Below are 13,882 nucleotides of genomic sequence, written 5' to 3'. Positions count from 1 at the left end.
TATTTATCCTGTAATATTCCCAGCTGCCTTGCCATACTGTAATATCACATTTTTGCACATAACCATGGTGGGCTGGGCTGCCAGGGTACCAGAAGATCTCACCCAGGCACCCAGTCTGGGAAAATTCCCATAAGCCCTTTCTTATAACAACCAATATCCTATATAACCTCTATACCATTTGGCACTGTATCCATCAAACTGTTGCTACGGTGGGCCCCAGATGCCAGGCTCTCCGGTGGCCCCTAAGAGGCCCAGTACAACACTCAGCATAACCTACCCCGGGGTATAATATTGAGGTGTCCCAAGCGCCGCCCCAGTTGTCCAACTTCAAACCACCATCTTGTAAGGGTAAAAGGGACAGAGGCAAGGCACAACCTTTGTAATTCAATGCAAAATATATCAAATAAATAATAGCAAAAATGAAAACAAAAGAGATCAGCAGAAAGGGCCTTAAAGTCTGAGTAGTTTGTGCTATTTCTGTCACTCTGTATAGACACAGCTGGGGGGGGGGTACAATCGCTCATTTTTGGGAGATGAGTGGAAGTGATAGCAGTAATATCCATTTACAAAGTAAATTTCAGTCTATTTTTCCCATGCGATGACCACGTCAGAAAACAGGGATGATTCGATGAATCCGAGCTTCCACCTCCTCTTCATCCTCTCTCTCCCCTTCATTCTCCTGAATCCTCAATACTGTGCTTTCAACTGCCAGAGTCCTCCATACCTCAGGGTACCAAATGGGTTAATAAGGGGGCGCTGTTTCATACAGGCTGATAAGGGCTAGCCCAGAGCATTTGATTGGCCATTCCCAGCAGGTTTTAGTGAAGACTTAATTAAATAATTCAAACCAATTTTAATTAATTAAAAAAAACTTGTACCACCATTTTTTCCCCAATTTTATATAGTTTACACTTTATAACGCTCTAAAGCAGCCCTCTTTGATGCATTAAATAGTTAAGTTTGGGGGGTTTGGAAGCTTCCAAGTACATTCTTTTTGGAATGGAATGTACGAGAGATTCTATTGGTGGTCATTATGGGGGCAGCAGTGCAGTTTGATTCAGCAGGAATGATTGGTTGAGACTGCTGTGTAGTGTAGTTGTAGCTCATAATGTAGTGAACGGCCATTGTGTTAGTTCAACGTGCGCTGAGGTACATGGTGGTATTGCAGACGCTCTGCCATTTTGGGGGCAGTGATAGTGCATGTCTTCATATACTAGTGAAATGCTCTGCATTGTGTAACAGCGGTGCAATGACAACCATGTGAACAACAGGATTTAACTCTTTAAGTGCTGGGGACTGTAAAATCTGCTGGGTCGACACTGATGTACCAGTGTGCCAGCACAGTATATTTGTTAAGTTCTATGTGGCCCCTATGGGTGGCACTCAAAGGGTTAAGTAGGATCTGGGATTTTTTTCCAGTATATGAATTTAACTCATTGGCACCATGTTTAAGTTAAAAATGGATGCACAGCCTTAAAAACCACAGGGAAAAAATGCAAACAGCAATCAGTTTGGCTACAGGATCCATTTTTGTTCCAATGTTTGCCAGTGAGATCCAATGACACAACGCACAGTAACAACCTCAACCTGCATTAGGACTCAGTGTGGGGCCAGATGTGCCCTGCATCGCAAGGCAGTATTGAAGCTGTAGTTATCCCGGTACTGGGCAAAAGCCGGCGGCAGATGCTCCTCTCCAGCAGACACTGAAGGTAACGCTGGCATCATCACTTATCATTCACAGCCTTCCTGAGCTGACCCCCTAGCGTCTGAGCACAATCCTGAGGTATTCGCCATTGCTTGTTTGTGCTAAGTTTACAAGTGTGTGTTCCAGGGAAAGGGGGCAGACTGAAGAAATGTATCCAAGGAGGAGGCAGGTGGTCTGTACAGGACCCAGCGAGGAGAGAGGAGGCAGGAAGCAGAGAGTGTGATCTTTCCTTGAGAATAACGGAACACAAACGTGTCAGTGCCTCACTCCAACATGGCGTCCAGCTGGTCTGCGAGGTCATCAAACATGCTACCTATGTCGTCCAGGATACTGACTGTGCTCTTCTCTTCCATGGAAGAACTAGACATGGATAAGAAAGAAAACAAGAGGTTAAATTGGTGCATGAAAAGGGAGGCCAAGATGGGAACCAGACAAACAGAACCACACATACTGGCACTTATACTGCAGGGACCTGTTTAATCGCTGAATACACACAACCAGCTTGGGGGCCTTCTTAGATATTACTAGGCCCCTAACCCTTAAAGTGCTAATATAATGTACAGAACGTCTGAGGCAATTTGCAGTTGGTCTTTAATTTTTTATTAGCAGTTTTTTTTTAATTATTTATATTCTTTATCAGCAGCTCTCCAGTTTGGAAATTTAGTTGCTATCTGGTTGCCAGCTTCCAATTTATGCTAGCAACCAGGCAGTGGTTTGAAATAGAGACAAGATTATGAATAGAGGAGGACCAAATAGAAACATAAGAAATAACAAAAAAATTGTAGGCTCATAAAAATTAAAAAATGAAGGCCAATTGAAAAATTGCTAAGAATAGGGTATTCTATAAGTTTACCTGAAGGTGACCCACCCATTTAAACCTTGGTGTGTTCAATTTTGAACAAACCTACTGAAATATGCCAGGAACCTCTCAGGGGCCCTCAGTCCCCCTGGGCCCACTCAGTGACCGCTGACTTGACCCTACTCACGCTCTCTTTTCAGACAGTCACTAAATACACACAGATAATAAGGTTCCTCACGCTTTCTGTGCATCTTCTTGCTTAATCTTTTCCTCCACGGCCTGTAGCGCAGCAGCTAAGGAAGCACTGGTCTCTTCCAGCTTCTGTTGTGCAGCCTCACTGCTCCCTCCCTCTACGGAAGAGCTGCTTATAGACAGTCTGGGGGGCTTGATGGGCACCTGTAAGGGGTGACCTGGACTAAGGGGTTTGGCAGGGCTGGAGCAGAGAGATGGCGGAGTGCTCGACGGCTTGATGCTGTTGGGCTGCTTGACCGGAGAGGGGGCCGGAGTTGAGCTTGCACTGGATGACTGAATGACCGCATGGGGTTTGGTAGGTTTGGGGGCTGTTGGGGGAGGTGTAGGTTTTGGGGAGACTGGAGGGGGTATGCCCTTCTTTAAATCTGAAAAAGAAAGAAGAAAAAGTTAGAACAATCAAACTGCAGTTAGAATTTCTTTAGTCATTGCTCCACAGACAAATACATTTATTATTGATGCGCTTTAACGAGGACTTTGTTTGGAGATTTGGCTAAATTCCTGGGGTAACCCTGGGGGTCAAAGAGTTATTACTCAGCTGATTTAATAGAGACTACCACACTATGCACAAAGAAACAGTGCTTGCTCTAGCACAGGGGGCCCCAACCTTTCTTACTCGTGAGCCACAGTCAAACATAAAAAGACTTGGGGAGCAACACAAGCACCATAAAAGTTCATGGAGGTGCCAAATAAGGGCTGTGATTGGCTACTAGGGGCCTCTATGCACCCTATCAGCTTACAGGGGGCTTTATTTGGTAGGAAATCTTGTTTTTATTCAACCAAAACTTGCCCCCAAGTCAGGAATTCAAAAATAACTCCCTGGTTTGGGGGCACTGAGAGCAACACCCAAGGGGTTGGGGAGCAACATGTTGCCCGGAGCCACTGGTTGGGGATCACTGCTCTAGCAGATGTTTCACACTTAAAATGCGAATGTGAAAAAAGCCTACAACATTCAGCACTGTGCATTTGTTGGCCGGGGAATGGCTTCAGGACAAACCCCAAGATTTGCCACAAGCAAATACAGGTGGGTTTGGCTTTCGGGACACTATTAGTTATTATCGTATCCTATGGAGACATATGTAAGTGCCCACAGTACTCTGCACACGTCTACATTGGCTCCGATTTCACAAGACAATCTAGACATGTGACCTTAAAAATGGTGGGGGGCGGGTATAACCGGAGAGGTTAGAGAAGATCTAAAAGGGTCCAAAAAGCCCTCGACTGCAAGAAATACAGTAAATCCTCTGAAAACAGAATGCTTCATGCTCCGTACATAGTTTTTCCCCTCGTTTTTATACAGATAATTTACAGATAGATAATTTATATAGATTAATACATTTTGCCCTGAGGAGTTGGACTTGTGGCACCCCTGGCTCCTGTCCTGGGCCTTTCTGGGAAGAGAAATCTTTGTTCATCTTGGGAATAATCTCACCCAACAGACTCCAAATCTCACCCAATTGACCAAAAATCCCACCCAATTTCTATCTATGCTTTTAGGGTTAATCCAACCCAATTTCAATCTCTGCTTTAGGGTTATGTGGAACAGGCATTCTTCTCAGATCTCTCCCTAACAGGCCATCAGAATGAGCAATTGGCAATTCTCCGGACATCCCCTAGGGGGGGTTAGTCTCACAGTTTAGGAATCACTGATTAAAAGGATAATTCTTCCAAACTGCAACTACCTATTTGAATTCTTCTTTCTTTCATTATCCCTTTCTATTTTAGCAATTTGTTGCTGTTGTTGCTACAAGAAATAATAATACAAAATGAATTAAAGAACAGATTAAGCCAATGCTATTGGCTTTGAATGCCTGAGCTAAGGCAAGCAATATGGGAAATCTGACAAGCCAATACACACCTAAGGAAGGTTCTGTACCTATGGTTAGCCCAGCTATCCTACTATTTGAGGTACAAATAAATGGATGAGATTCCCCTATGATTGCTTTTCATTTAACCAGGCTTAATAAAGGAGGCCGATGTGCAGGCGTGTAATTGAAATAAACCAGTTAACAGCTGAGAGCAGTGCTGTCCAACTGGCGGCCCGCGGGCCGCATGCGGCCCTCGACCCCCCTCTTTGTGGCCCCCCCACCTGTCTGGCTGCTTTGATGTTTTACTCTTGTGTAAGATTTAAATGGTATCAGTACTGAGATTAACTGCCCCCCCCCTGCATGGTTCTCACCTCAGATTCAGGCTGTAATCCCCCTGTATTTTTTAAACATGTAATCCCCTGTACTGTTCACACTTTTTAATCTCTGCATTGTTCACCCCCTGCAGTGTTCACACCTCAGGCTCAGGCTGTAATCACCCACATTGTTCCCCTGTTCACACCTCAGACATTGTATGTACTGCCTGGCCTATGCTGCCTGTGTGTAGACAGCATAGGGTAGGCAGAGTATGGCACATAGGCAGCATAGGGCAGGGAGGGTATGGCACACACAGGCAGCATATGGCAGACACAGACATCATAGGGCAGGCAGAGTATGGCACACACAGGTAGTGTAGGCCAGGCAGAGTGCTGCCTGTGTGTGCCATACTCTTTCTACCCTATGCTGCCTGTGGGAGGTGAACCTGGCTGGGGTTTGTTCTGGAAGTTTGTTAGCAGTTGGAAATAGCCATTAAATGGTCCCTAAGGTGTGTAATTATATGCTGGGGGTTGCTGTGCTATCCACAGGGGAGGAGAAGTCATATGGATTTTAGGGTATGTCTTAATATGACATAATATAATTATTTCACATATGAATGATGGTTGATATCCCTGCAGTGAGGACCAAGCATTTGGGTTTTTTCTGCACTAACACCATTGTGATAAAATGGGTGTGGTTTGAAGTGGGTGTGGTTTAAAAGGGGGAGTGGTCAAAACTGGCTTCCATTAGCGGCCCTCCCCCATGTATGCGCGAGAAATTCCGGCCCTCGGCACCGCAGAAGTTGGACAGCACTGGCTGAGAGGATTAATATTATCTCATCTCTCGGAAGTGAGATCTACTATAAAATAAGCTGGGTGTAATCTCCTTTCCATTAGCAGAGGAGAGAAAGGATTGGCTACTTGTCCATGTCAGGTAAGGCTGTTATATTCATGAACCTTTATTTAAACATGAAATAGAAATTGCTTTATAAGTGAAAGCCGCATTTACAGATGTCCTTTGGTTAAGATTTCATAACCTTAACAGAAATACATATAGTAATATAGAAGGGATACAGTTATCATTATCTTATTACTACTACTTGGCAAGGTTTCCAAATACACAAATATCTACCCGATGGTGGCCCAAATACGGATGATCCGATAAAGGACATTTAATGTTAAACAGAGTTTACTTGTGTAAACGTGTCATGTATAAAATAAGCACACGGTACATATGTGCATAACAGATTTTCATACCTCCAAGAGGTCCAGGGATCTTCTTTGCAGCTGTGGGGGTACAAGGAGGGTGACTTTTTCCAGTTGCCTGTATGATGGTGGGTTTGGGTGAGACTGGGGGTTTGATGCTGCGCTCTGGGGTGTGTGCTATGTGTTCTGTGCTGTCCTGCCTCCCTCCTGAACTCATCTCTGAGACGGGACGGCGCTTCAGGGTACCTGTGCCATTCTGAAAAACTGTCAACGGTTCGACCCCTCCTATCCCACTGTCTTTGTCTCGAGGCTTCGGCCGGCGCTTGACTGTATCTGATTCGGTGAGCAGGAATTTAACATCTCCAGAGTGTTGGCTCTGCCTGGCCCTCACCCTCCGTTTCAGCGTCACACTGGACTCAACAGATGATAGGTCTGTTTGCTTGCTAACACCAGAGCCTATTGAGTCTATATGTTCCGTCCTGGATGGCCGAGCTCGATATTTAACAGTCTGTTTACGTTCTTCTGCAAAGGGGATCCCCTCAGAGGGACTGCGTGGGGAGTCTGGGGATTTTGGCGGCTCAGTACGCTCCCTTCTAGACGCAGTTACAAGTCCAGTCACTGGCCCACTGATGGTCCTTCTGCGATTTACCACCTCACCATCCAACCCTATTGCCTCGCGATGCTTTAATCCAATCACAATTCCTGGAACTCGCTGAAGCTCAGGGCTTCCTGGATGGGGCAGAAGGTGGGCACAAATGCCGTCAGACCCTCTTGGCCTTTGCCCAGAAAGTGCCCTTGGCCCACCACCAATAGATGAAAGTTCCAACATGGCTGCAATGCTTCTTACACTGCCAGCACTTTCAGTGTCAACTACTCCTCCAAAGTCACTAGCTCTCCTCTGTTCGCGGTAATTTTCACCCCCTGCTTCATCAGCAGACAATCCATCTCCGAGATTGGTCCCAGAGATGGCAGAACTGGAGCGTTTAGGTGGTGGTGGAGGGGGACCCTTCTTTCTGGGGCGCACTGCAAAGGACTGGCTGCGATTGACATTTTTGTCATTGCCTGACTGAGATCTCACCGAGTGGCTCCTTCCTACACGCCTCTGTCCAGTGCCATAAGGTCCCCCATCAATTACCATTAGCTCTTCACGCTCCCCATCTGAGGCTGCATATCGGTTGAGGCTGTGTGCCCGTTTCTTGGGTCTTCCATGTTCTCCCTCCCCTGTTTCTTCTTCTTCATCTTCTCCATCGCTCCCAGCAGGTGGCAGGCATAACACAGGCACTGTCACTGGCAATACTGGCACTGCCTGTGCCAAATGAGTAGGTGTCCCCTCACCCTCAATCGGTTGTGGAAGAACGTAGGCAAAGCCTCTATGTGTAGGGGACTGTGGGAGGGAGCGTGGTGACATTGGGCGGTCAGAAGGTGGAAGAAGTTGTGGTGTAGGTTTTACTTTGGCTGTGGCTTGAGGGACACCCATGGCCTGTGGAGATGAGGGAGTTCCTTTGGTAGGAGTTTGAGGTGGGGTGTAGCTTTGCCCGCCAGGGGAAGGGAATGAATGTCGTGGCTTCCCTGGCACAGGGGGCACACTTGCTCTCTTCACTGAGTGACCCTGTCTAAAAGGCCTAGTTTCTTTTACCACCTCCTCTTTTTTCACCTCCTCAGTTAAGTACTCCTGACTTTTAGACATTACAGTGCTTGGGGCTTTGCTGCCATCACCAAGGAGTTCCTGGGAGCTGCTGATGTGCCTAGCGCGGCCACTCAAACTGCTCTCATGGTGTAGCCGTGCTCCTGGTGGCCCTCTGTATCCAGGGCTCTCTCTGTGGTGTGACACATGGTTAATCTGTTTTTCAGAGCCTTCTGGAGCTTCACCAGTCATGGCTGCCTGCAACTCATCGCTTAGCTCACTGTCCTGGAAAGTCTTCATCTTGGGAGATTGGCACTCGGCACTCTCAGACAGAGGCGAATCAGATGCCGACTCCAAGCTCTTTTGGGGAACCCTCCTTCTCATGCTTCCTGAATCAAACTTCCCATATTCTGATTTCTGTATCTCGGCCAGCTTCTTCACGGCCAACATCAGCTTCTTCTGGTGGCCTGGAAATAGGGAAGAAAGGATAAAAGTAAAAGACAATAACAGGGTCGATAAAAACATAAAAGAACATCTCTCATAACAGTCCCAAGAATGCAACATTTTATCCCATTTACAGAAATACTTTGTAGACTTTGAAATCAGGAATAAAAGGAAGGTATAGACAATAGACGAGAGGTCTATTTACAGCAAGTTCATAACACAGTAGTCTGCATATTGTCTGCGTTTAATTTGTGATTACCGAGTTTGGTGATGCCGATCTCTTGTAAGTCTTCCCAAGTGATGTCTGTGATAAAATCAATGTTTTCATAGCCATTTTCTACTAACACCTTGTAGTACTGGATGAGCCCAATCATTGTCAGCCAGAGCGATAGATTTGCCTGAGGAAGGAGACATTTGTTCTAGTTAAGGCTGCAATAAATATACAGCAAGATGATAACCCTAACCTTAAAAAAACAGAAATGCAGTACTTAATCTGAGCAATGAATAGAGACTCACAGGTTCCTTTCACCAAGGATGCTTCACAGTTATTGCTCTTCCTCAGATCAGCAATTCTAACCATAGATATTCAAGGAAAACTGCCAATAATAAGGTTACAGTAACTGACAGAAATGGATTAAGAATTACTGGGCTGGAGCCATTGACTTTACTCCTTAGGGACCCACCAGAACACTGCTCCATGCACTAAGAAAGAAAGTCTTCTTTTGGATAAATCCAAACCAATATACAGCTGAAACTAATCCCACTTGTTGCACCCTACATGATGGTTGACATTTTTGATTCTTAAGACCCTTGACCCTTTCCACCACTGCTGACAGCCAGTTAGATGGAGAGTAAGAAACCTGCCTGTAAGACTCCCATGTCTCCAAGATTCATAAGCACATTGTCTACTAAGTTCTGCACAATGGGGGACTCACTGGTTTATATTCTGGAAGCCATTCCCCTATGTTCAGGTTGTTGATCTCAGAGAAGATCTTCTTCCGATGCCCGGGCTTAGTCACCCCAATTGCTGTGAGGTCCTAAAAAAAAAAAAACAAATAAGTGAGGCTGACTCTTCTGCACCCCCTAGCTCTCTAAAGTAGGCATTTCAAATTCAATAAAAAAAGTTCATTTGTACACTTCTATCACAGTTGTTCTTCCTTTCCTTCCTTGGGAAGATATTTCCAGGGTGCTCTTGGCAACTGAGCAAGAGAAATAAATCTGGCATGGTGCCAGCCATTTGCAACAGGCCAAATATGTAAGGGGTTTGAGCCTTTAGGGTTATCCAACTGAAGACCCATGGGCCAAAAGTACTCTTTAATGTATTTTTATGGCCCCCAGTAGTGATGAGTGAATTTTTTCGACCAGGCAAGGATTGGTGGCAAATTCTGCATTTTTCCATCAGAAATTTTTTTGGCAAAACTGCTGCAAAAATCTATGACTTTAGTACATTTTGCAAATTTTTCGCTATTTTGAGATTTTTTCAGCAGTTTTTTCAGCGAAGTGAAATGGAACAGATTCTTAAAGGAGAAGGAAAGATAAAAACTATTACTATTATGTAAATATAGCCATAAACACTCAGAGAAAAGCTGCACTAGTGTCCTCTATCAAAAGAAACACAGGATTTCTTGTCTCCTTTTTTGTAAACATGTTCTTCAGTATCTGACTTCCTCTCTCAGAAAAATCCTACATTTCATGGGGCCAGAGCCTGCACAGCTCTCTCTTCTCTCCCTTCTCCTGCTCTCCCCTCCCATAAGAATTAATAAAACTCACTCCCCCTCCCTTAGGAATGTGTGATCTGAGCTATAACGGCTAAGCTGCAATCTTAAACAAACTGACAGAGCTTCTAGGTATGGTACTCAGGTATGGTAAAGCTTTCTGCAGAATAAATATAGCGTTCTAGGTGGCTCTAATATGGCAAATCTATTGGCAGTAAAATGCCAAAATGACTTTCCTTCTCATTTAAAAGGGGCATATATCCATAGTGTTGCTACACTATAGAAGTTATAGTATGCTGAGACATACTGGGACAGGAAAGGTTTCAAACATATAGTCCAGCAACCATAGAGATGGATACTTAAAGCAATACTGCACAATTTAATCTTCCAGGGCCAAGCATAAGGCTACTCCAGTAAGAATACTACTTGAACTGTTAAAACTTGACTCTCTGGCTTCATAGGGCTGATACTGAAGAAATTACACAATTCTCACCTCGGGAGTCATGCGACTGATAGTTGGGATGTCATACCCAGAATTGATGAAGTTTGGGGCATATAGTTGGAGCTGAAACTTGCACAGCCACTGGAACACAGCCTCGGAACTCTGGCAAGGAAGTGGAGCATGTAAGTAAGGAAGACTTTTAGCAGAGCTTTTATACATCATAAACATCAGTCCCCGTCCCAATGGAACTTACAATCTAGAGCTAGAGCAGTGATCCCCAACCAGTGGCTTGGGGGCAACATGTTGCTCCCCAACCCCTTGGATGTTGCTCTCAGTGCCCCCGAACCAGGGAGTTACAGTATTTTTGAATTCCTGACTTGGGGGCAAGTTTTGGTTGAATAAAAACAAGATTTACTACCAAATAAAGCCCCCTGTAAGCTGATAGTGTGCATAGAGGCTGCCTAATAGCCAATCACAGCCCTTATTTGGCACCTTCATGAACTTTTATGGTGCTTGTGTTGCTCTCCAAGCCTTTTTACATTTGACTGTGGCTCATGAGTAAGAAAGGTTGGGGATCTCTGAGCTAGAGAATCCTACTCTCTATCATATTTGCGCTATGGGGGGTAAATTTTTATCTGGAACCAATAAACCTTTCTGTATGTTTGTTTGAGAGAAGGAGGAAACTCCCACAGACATGGGTGAAAATACTAGTGCCTGATCCAGAATGCAACTCAGTACCCAAGTGCTCAGGCTCAGTACCTAGGGCTGGGGCTAGGGGTAGAAAAGGAATGTGCCTAGGGAGCAACCACTTCTGCCTAGTCCTACCCCTAGTTCCGGCCCTGGGACTAAAGCAAGTGTCTTTTACCTGCTTCTGCAACAGGAATGCAAGGGGGAGAGGCTGGGTCGGAACTGCATGTGGTGGTGGGGGGCGGGTCAGGAGGAACTGATCGGGGGGAGCCATTAGGCCAAGTAATATTGCATTGGGCACAAATACTACTTTCCCAACTCTGCCAGTATCCCAGCAGCTGCAGAAATGCCACCCATTGAGCCACTACCCACATGGCTGTACCAAACACAATACAGAAACACAGCATTATGCATTGGGTCATAAATATGTCAAGGGACCATAACTACGTCAAGGGGAAATATCCCTAACAATAATAATCTCTGCCTGTATATAATCCCAATGGTTACAAAATACTAAAATCAGGATATTTTCAATGGGTTTTGGATAGTAAAAGTCCTGTGATAAAACCTATAGATTGTAAGCTCTACGGGGCAGGGACCTCCATCCTCTTGTGTCTTTGACTCTTAACTTATTGCAACTGTATCTTTTATTTATTGTAATACTTTGTATTTATCTATTATTATCTTAATAACCCCCTGTTTGTATTAATGTATTCTACTGTACATCGCTGCGTACATAAGTAGCACTTTATAAATAAAGATATACATACAAAACCTTGCACAAAGTCTAGTAACCCATGGTAACCAGTTAGCATGTAGCATTTACATCTCACTTGTTTAAAAGCAAACATCTGGTTGGTGGCTATTCTGCTGCTACAAACTTTGTGACTTTTTGCAAAAGGCAGGAAAAAAGGCCGAAATCTGTTGCTTCTGATTAAAATAAAGGGAAGGAGGCAAATAGCAGACAAGGCTGGGGAAAGAGGGGTAGCAGACAGCTTCTGTTACATATGGCAATTAGTCATGGCTGGGAAATCAATGCATCGACTGAACAAGAACAGTGAAGCCTACTTCAAGGTGAAACATGTTCCACGGATACTCCCTGAGCTCTGCCTGAGATCTCTCCTCATCAGGCACAGCAGGAGCTCCCCTAACAACAATGAGTTGCATCTTTTAAAGGGAAAGTAATCCTTAATGCTTAAATGAAGGGAAGGCTTAAATAAGGCTACTGCCAAAAGGGTCTGATTCTCGTCTGCATTTATATGTCTATGACTCTCCCATTACACTCCCCAGATATGAGGATGTCCGACCTGCAAGCCTCATCCTGTTGCTGAGTTTAAACTACCAGCACTCCTGTTGGAGGGCTTGCCAAGGGTACTTTACTAGCCCATCTGGCAAATATGACACCTGATTCACAGGTTATGAATAGCAAAGAATACTTAGAGCACTAGCAATGCTCACCAGTGCCCAGTAAAGGAATGACAAGCTGTCTCTGCAAAGTGGGCGCCTCCTTCTTGAAGCTAGCTGCATCAGATATGGTCACACAGGCGTTTGGATCCCATTTTTGGGGTTCTTTGTTCACCTGTGTATCTTACTAGTCTACCCATACTCCAACTTGGTATGCCCTTACCATCTCTTATATACAAGTATACTCAAGCATACAAGTCTGTGTGTGGCTTCACTAAGTTCCCTGTATTACTCAGCCTGCAGTCTTGTGTCTTTATATGGTCACAGAACCCCTCAGTGACTTCTAATATCCTTATCATTTACAGTAGGGGGTACATTATCCCTTATAATACATGAATGATACTCAGAGTTCCCTGTATAACTCAGTCTGCAGCCTTGTGTCTTTATATGGTCACAGAACCCCTCAGTGACTGCTAATATCCTTATCATTTACAGTAGGGGGTACATTATCCCTTATAATACATGAATGATACTCAGAGTTCCCTGTATAACTCAGCCTGCAGCCTTGTGCCTTTATATGGTCACAGAACCCCTCAGTGACTGCTAATATCCTTATCATTTACAGTAGGGGGTACATTATCCCTTATAATACATGAGTGATACTCAGAGTTCCCTGTATAACTCAGCCTGCAGTCTTGTGTCTTTATATGGTCACAGAACCCCTCAGTGACTTCTAATATCCTTATCATTTACAGTAGGGGGTACATTATCCCTTATAATACATGAATGATACTCAGAGTTCCCTGTATAACTCAGTCTGCAGCCTTGTGTCTTTATATGGTCACAGAACCCCTCAGTGACTGCTAATATCCTTATCATTTACAGTAGGGGGTACATTATCCCTTATAATACATGAATGATACTCAGAGTTCCCTGTATAACTCAGCCTGCAGCCTTGTGCCTTTATATGGTCACAGAACCCCTCAGTGACTGCTAATATCCTTATCATTTACAGTAGGGGGTACATTATCCCTTATAATACATGAGTGATACTCAGAGTTCCCTGTATAACTCAGCCTGCAGCCTTGTGCCTTTATATGGGCACAGAACCCCTCAGTGACTGCTAATATCCTTATAATTTACAGTAGGGGGTACATTATCCCTTATAATACATGAGTGATACTCAGAGTTCCCTGTATAACTCAGCCTGCAGCCTTGTGCCTTTATATGGGCACAGAACCCCTCAGTGACTTCTAATATCCTTATAATTTACATTAGGGGGTACATTATCTCTTATAATAAATGAGTGATACTCAAAGTCCCCTTATCCTTATCCTTTATAATACATAAGTGATACCCAGAGATACGCAGCCTTGACCAGGGGGTTACATTTTTCCCTATAAAAACATAGCTGCCCAGCATTTGGGTTACTGGAGTCAGAATTTACCCAAGTTTCATATTTTCACACAGCTTTTCAGTATCTCT

General features: G+C 44.5%; 1 protein-coding gene across 4 annotated transcripts in view; it reads right to left on the bottom strand.

The window, feature by feature from the left end:
• Positions 1–450: 450 nt before the first annotated feature.
• The window catches only part of caskin1 (CASK interacting protein 1), a 138,012-nt gene continuing 124,580 nt past the window's right edge, over positions 451–13,882 (bottom strand). For all 4 annotated transcript variants that reach the window (XM_031892911.1, XM_031892913.1, XM_002932468.5 and 1 more), the window contains 6 exons: positions 10,358–10,468; positions 9,085–9,186; positions 8,409–8,547; positions 6,133–8,172; positions 2,743–3,121; positions 451–2,065 (listed from right to left, as the gene is read on the bottom strand). In XM_031892911.1, the coding sequence (XP_031748771.1) occupies positions 1,969–2,065; positions 2,743–3,121; positions 6,133–8,172; positions 8,409–8,547; positions 9,085–9,186; positions 10,358–10,468 (2,868 nt within the window). In that variant the 3' untranslated portion in view covers positions 451–1,968. The remainder of the gene's footprint in view (positions 2,066–2,742; positions 3,122–6,132; positions 8,173–8,408; positions 8,548–9,084; positions 9,187–10,357; positions 10,469–13,882) is intronic.

Source organism: Xenopus tropicalis, chromosome 9 (genome assembly GCF_000004195.4).
Source record: "Xenopus tropicalis strain Nigerian chromosome 9, UCB_Xtro_10.0, whole genome shotgun sequence".
NCBI classification, from domain to species: Eukaryota; Metazoa; Chordata; class Amphibia; order Anura; family Pipidae; genus Xenopus; species Xenopus tropicalis.
This window is presented reverse-complemented; position numbering and strand designations above follow the sequence as displayed.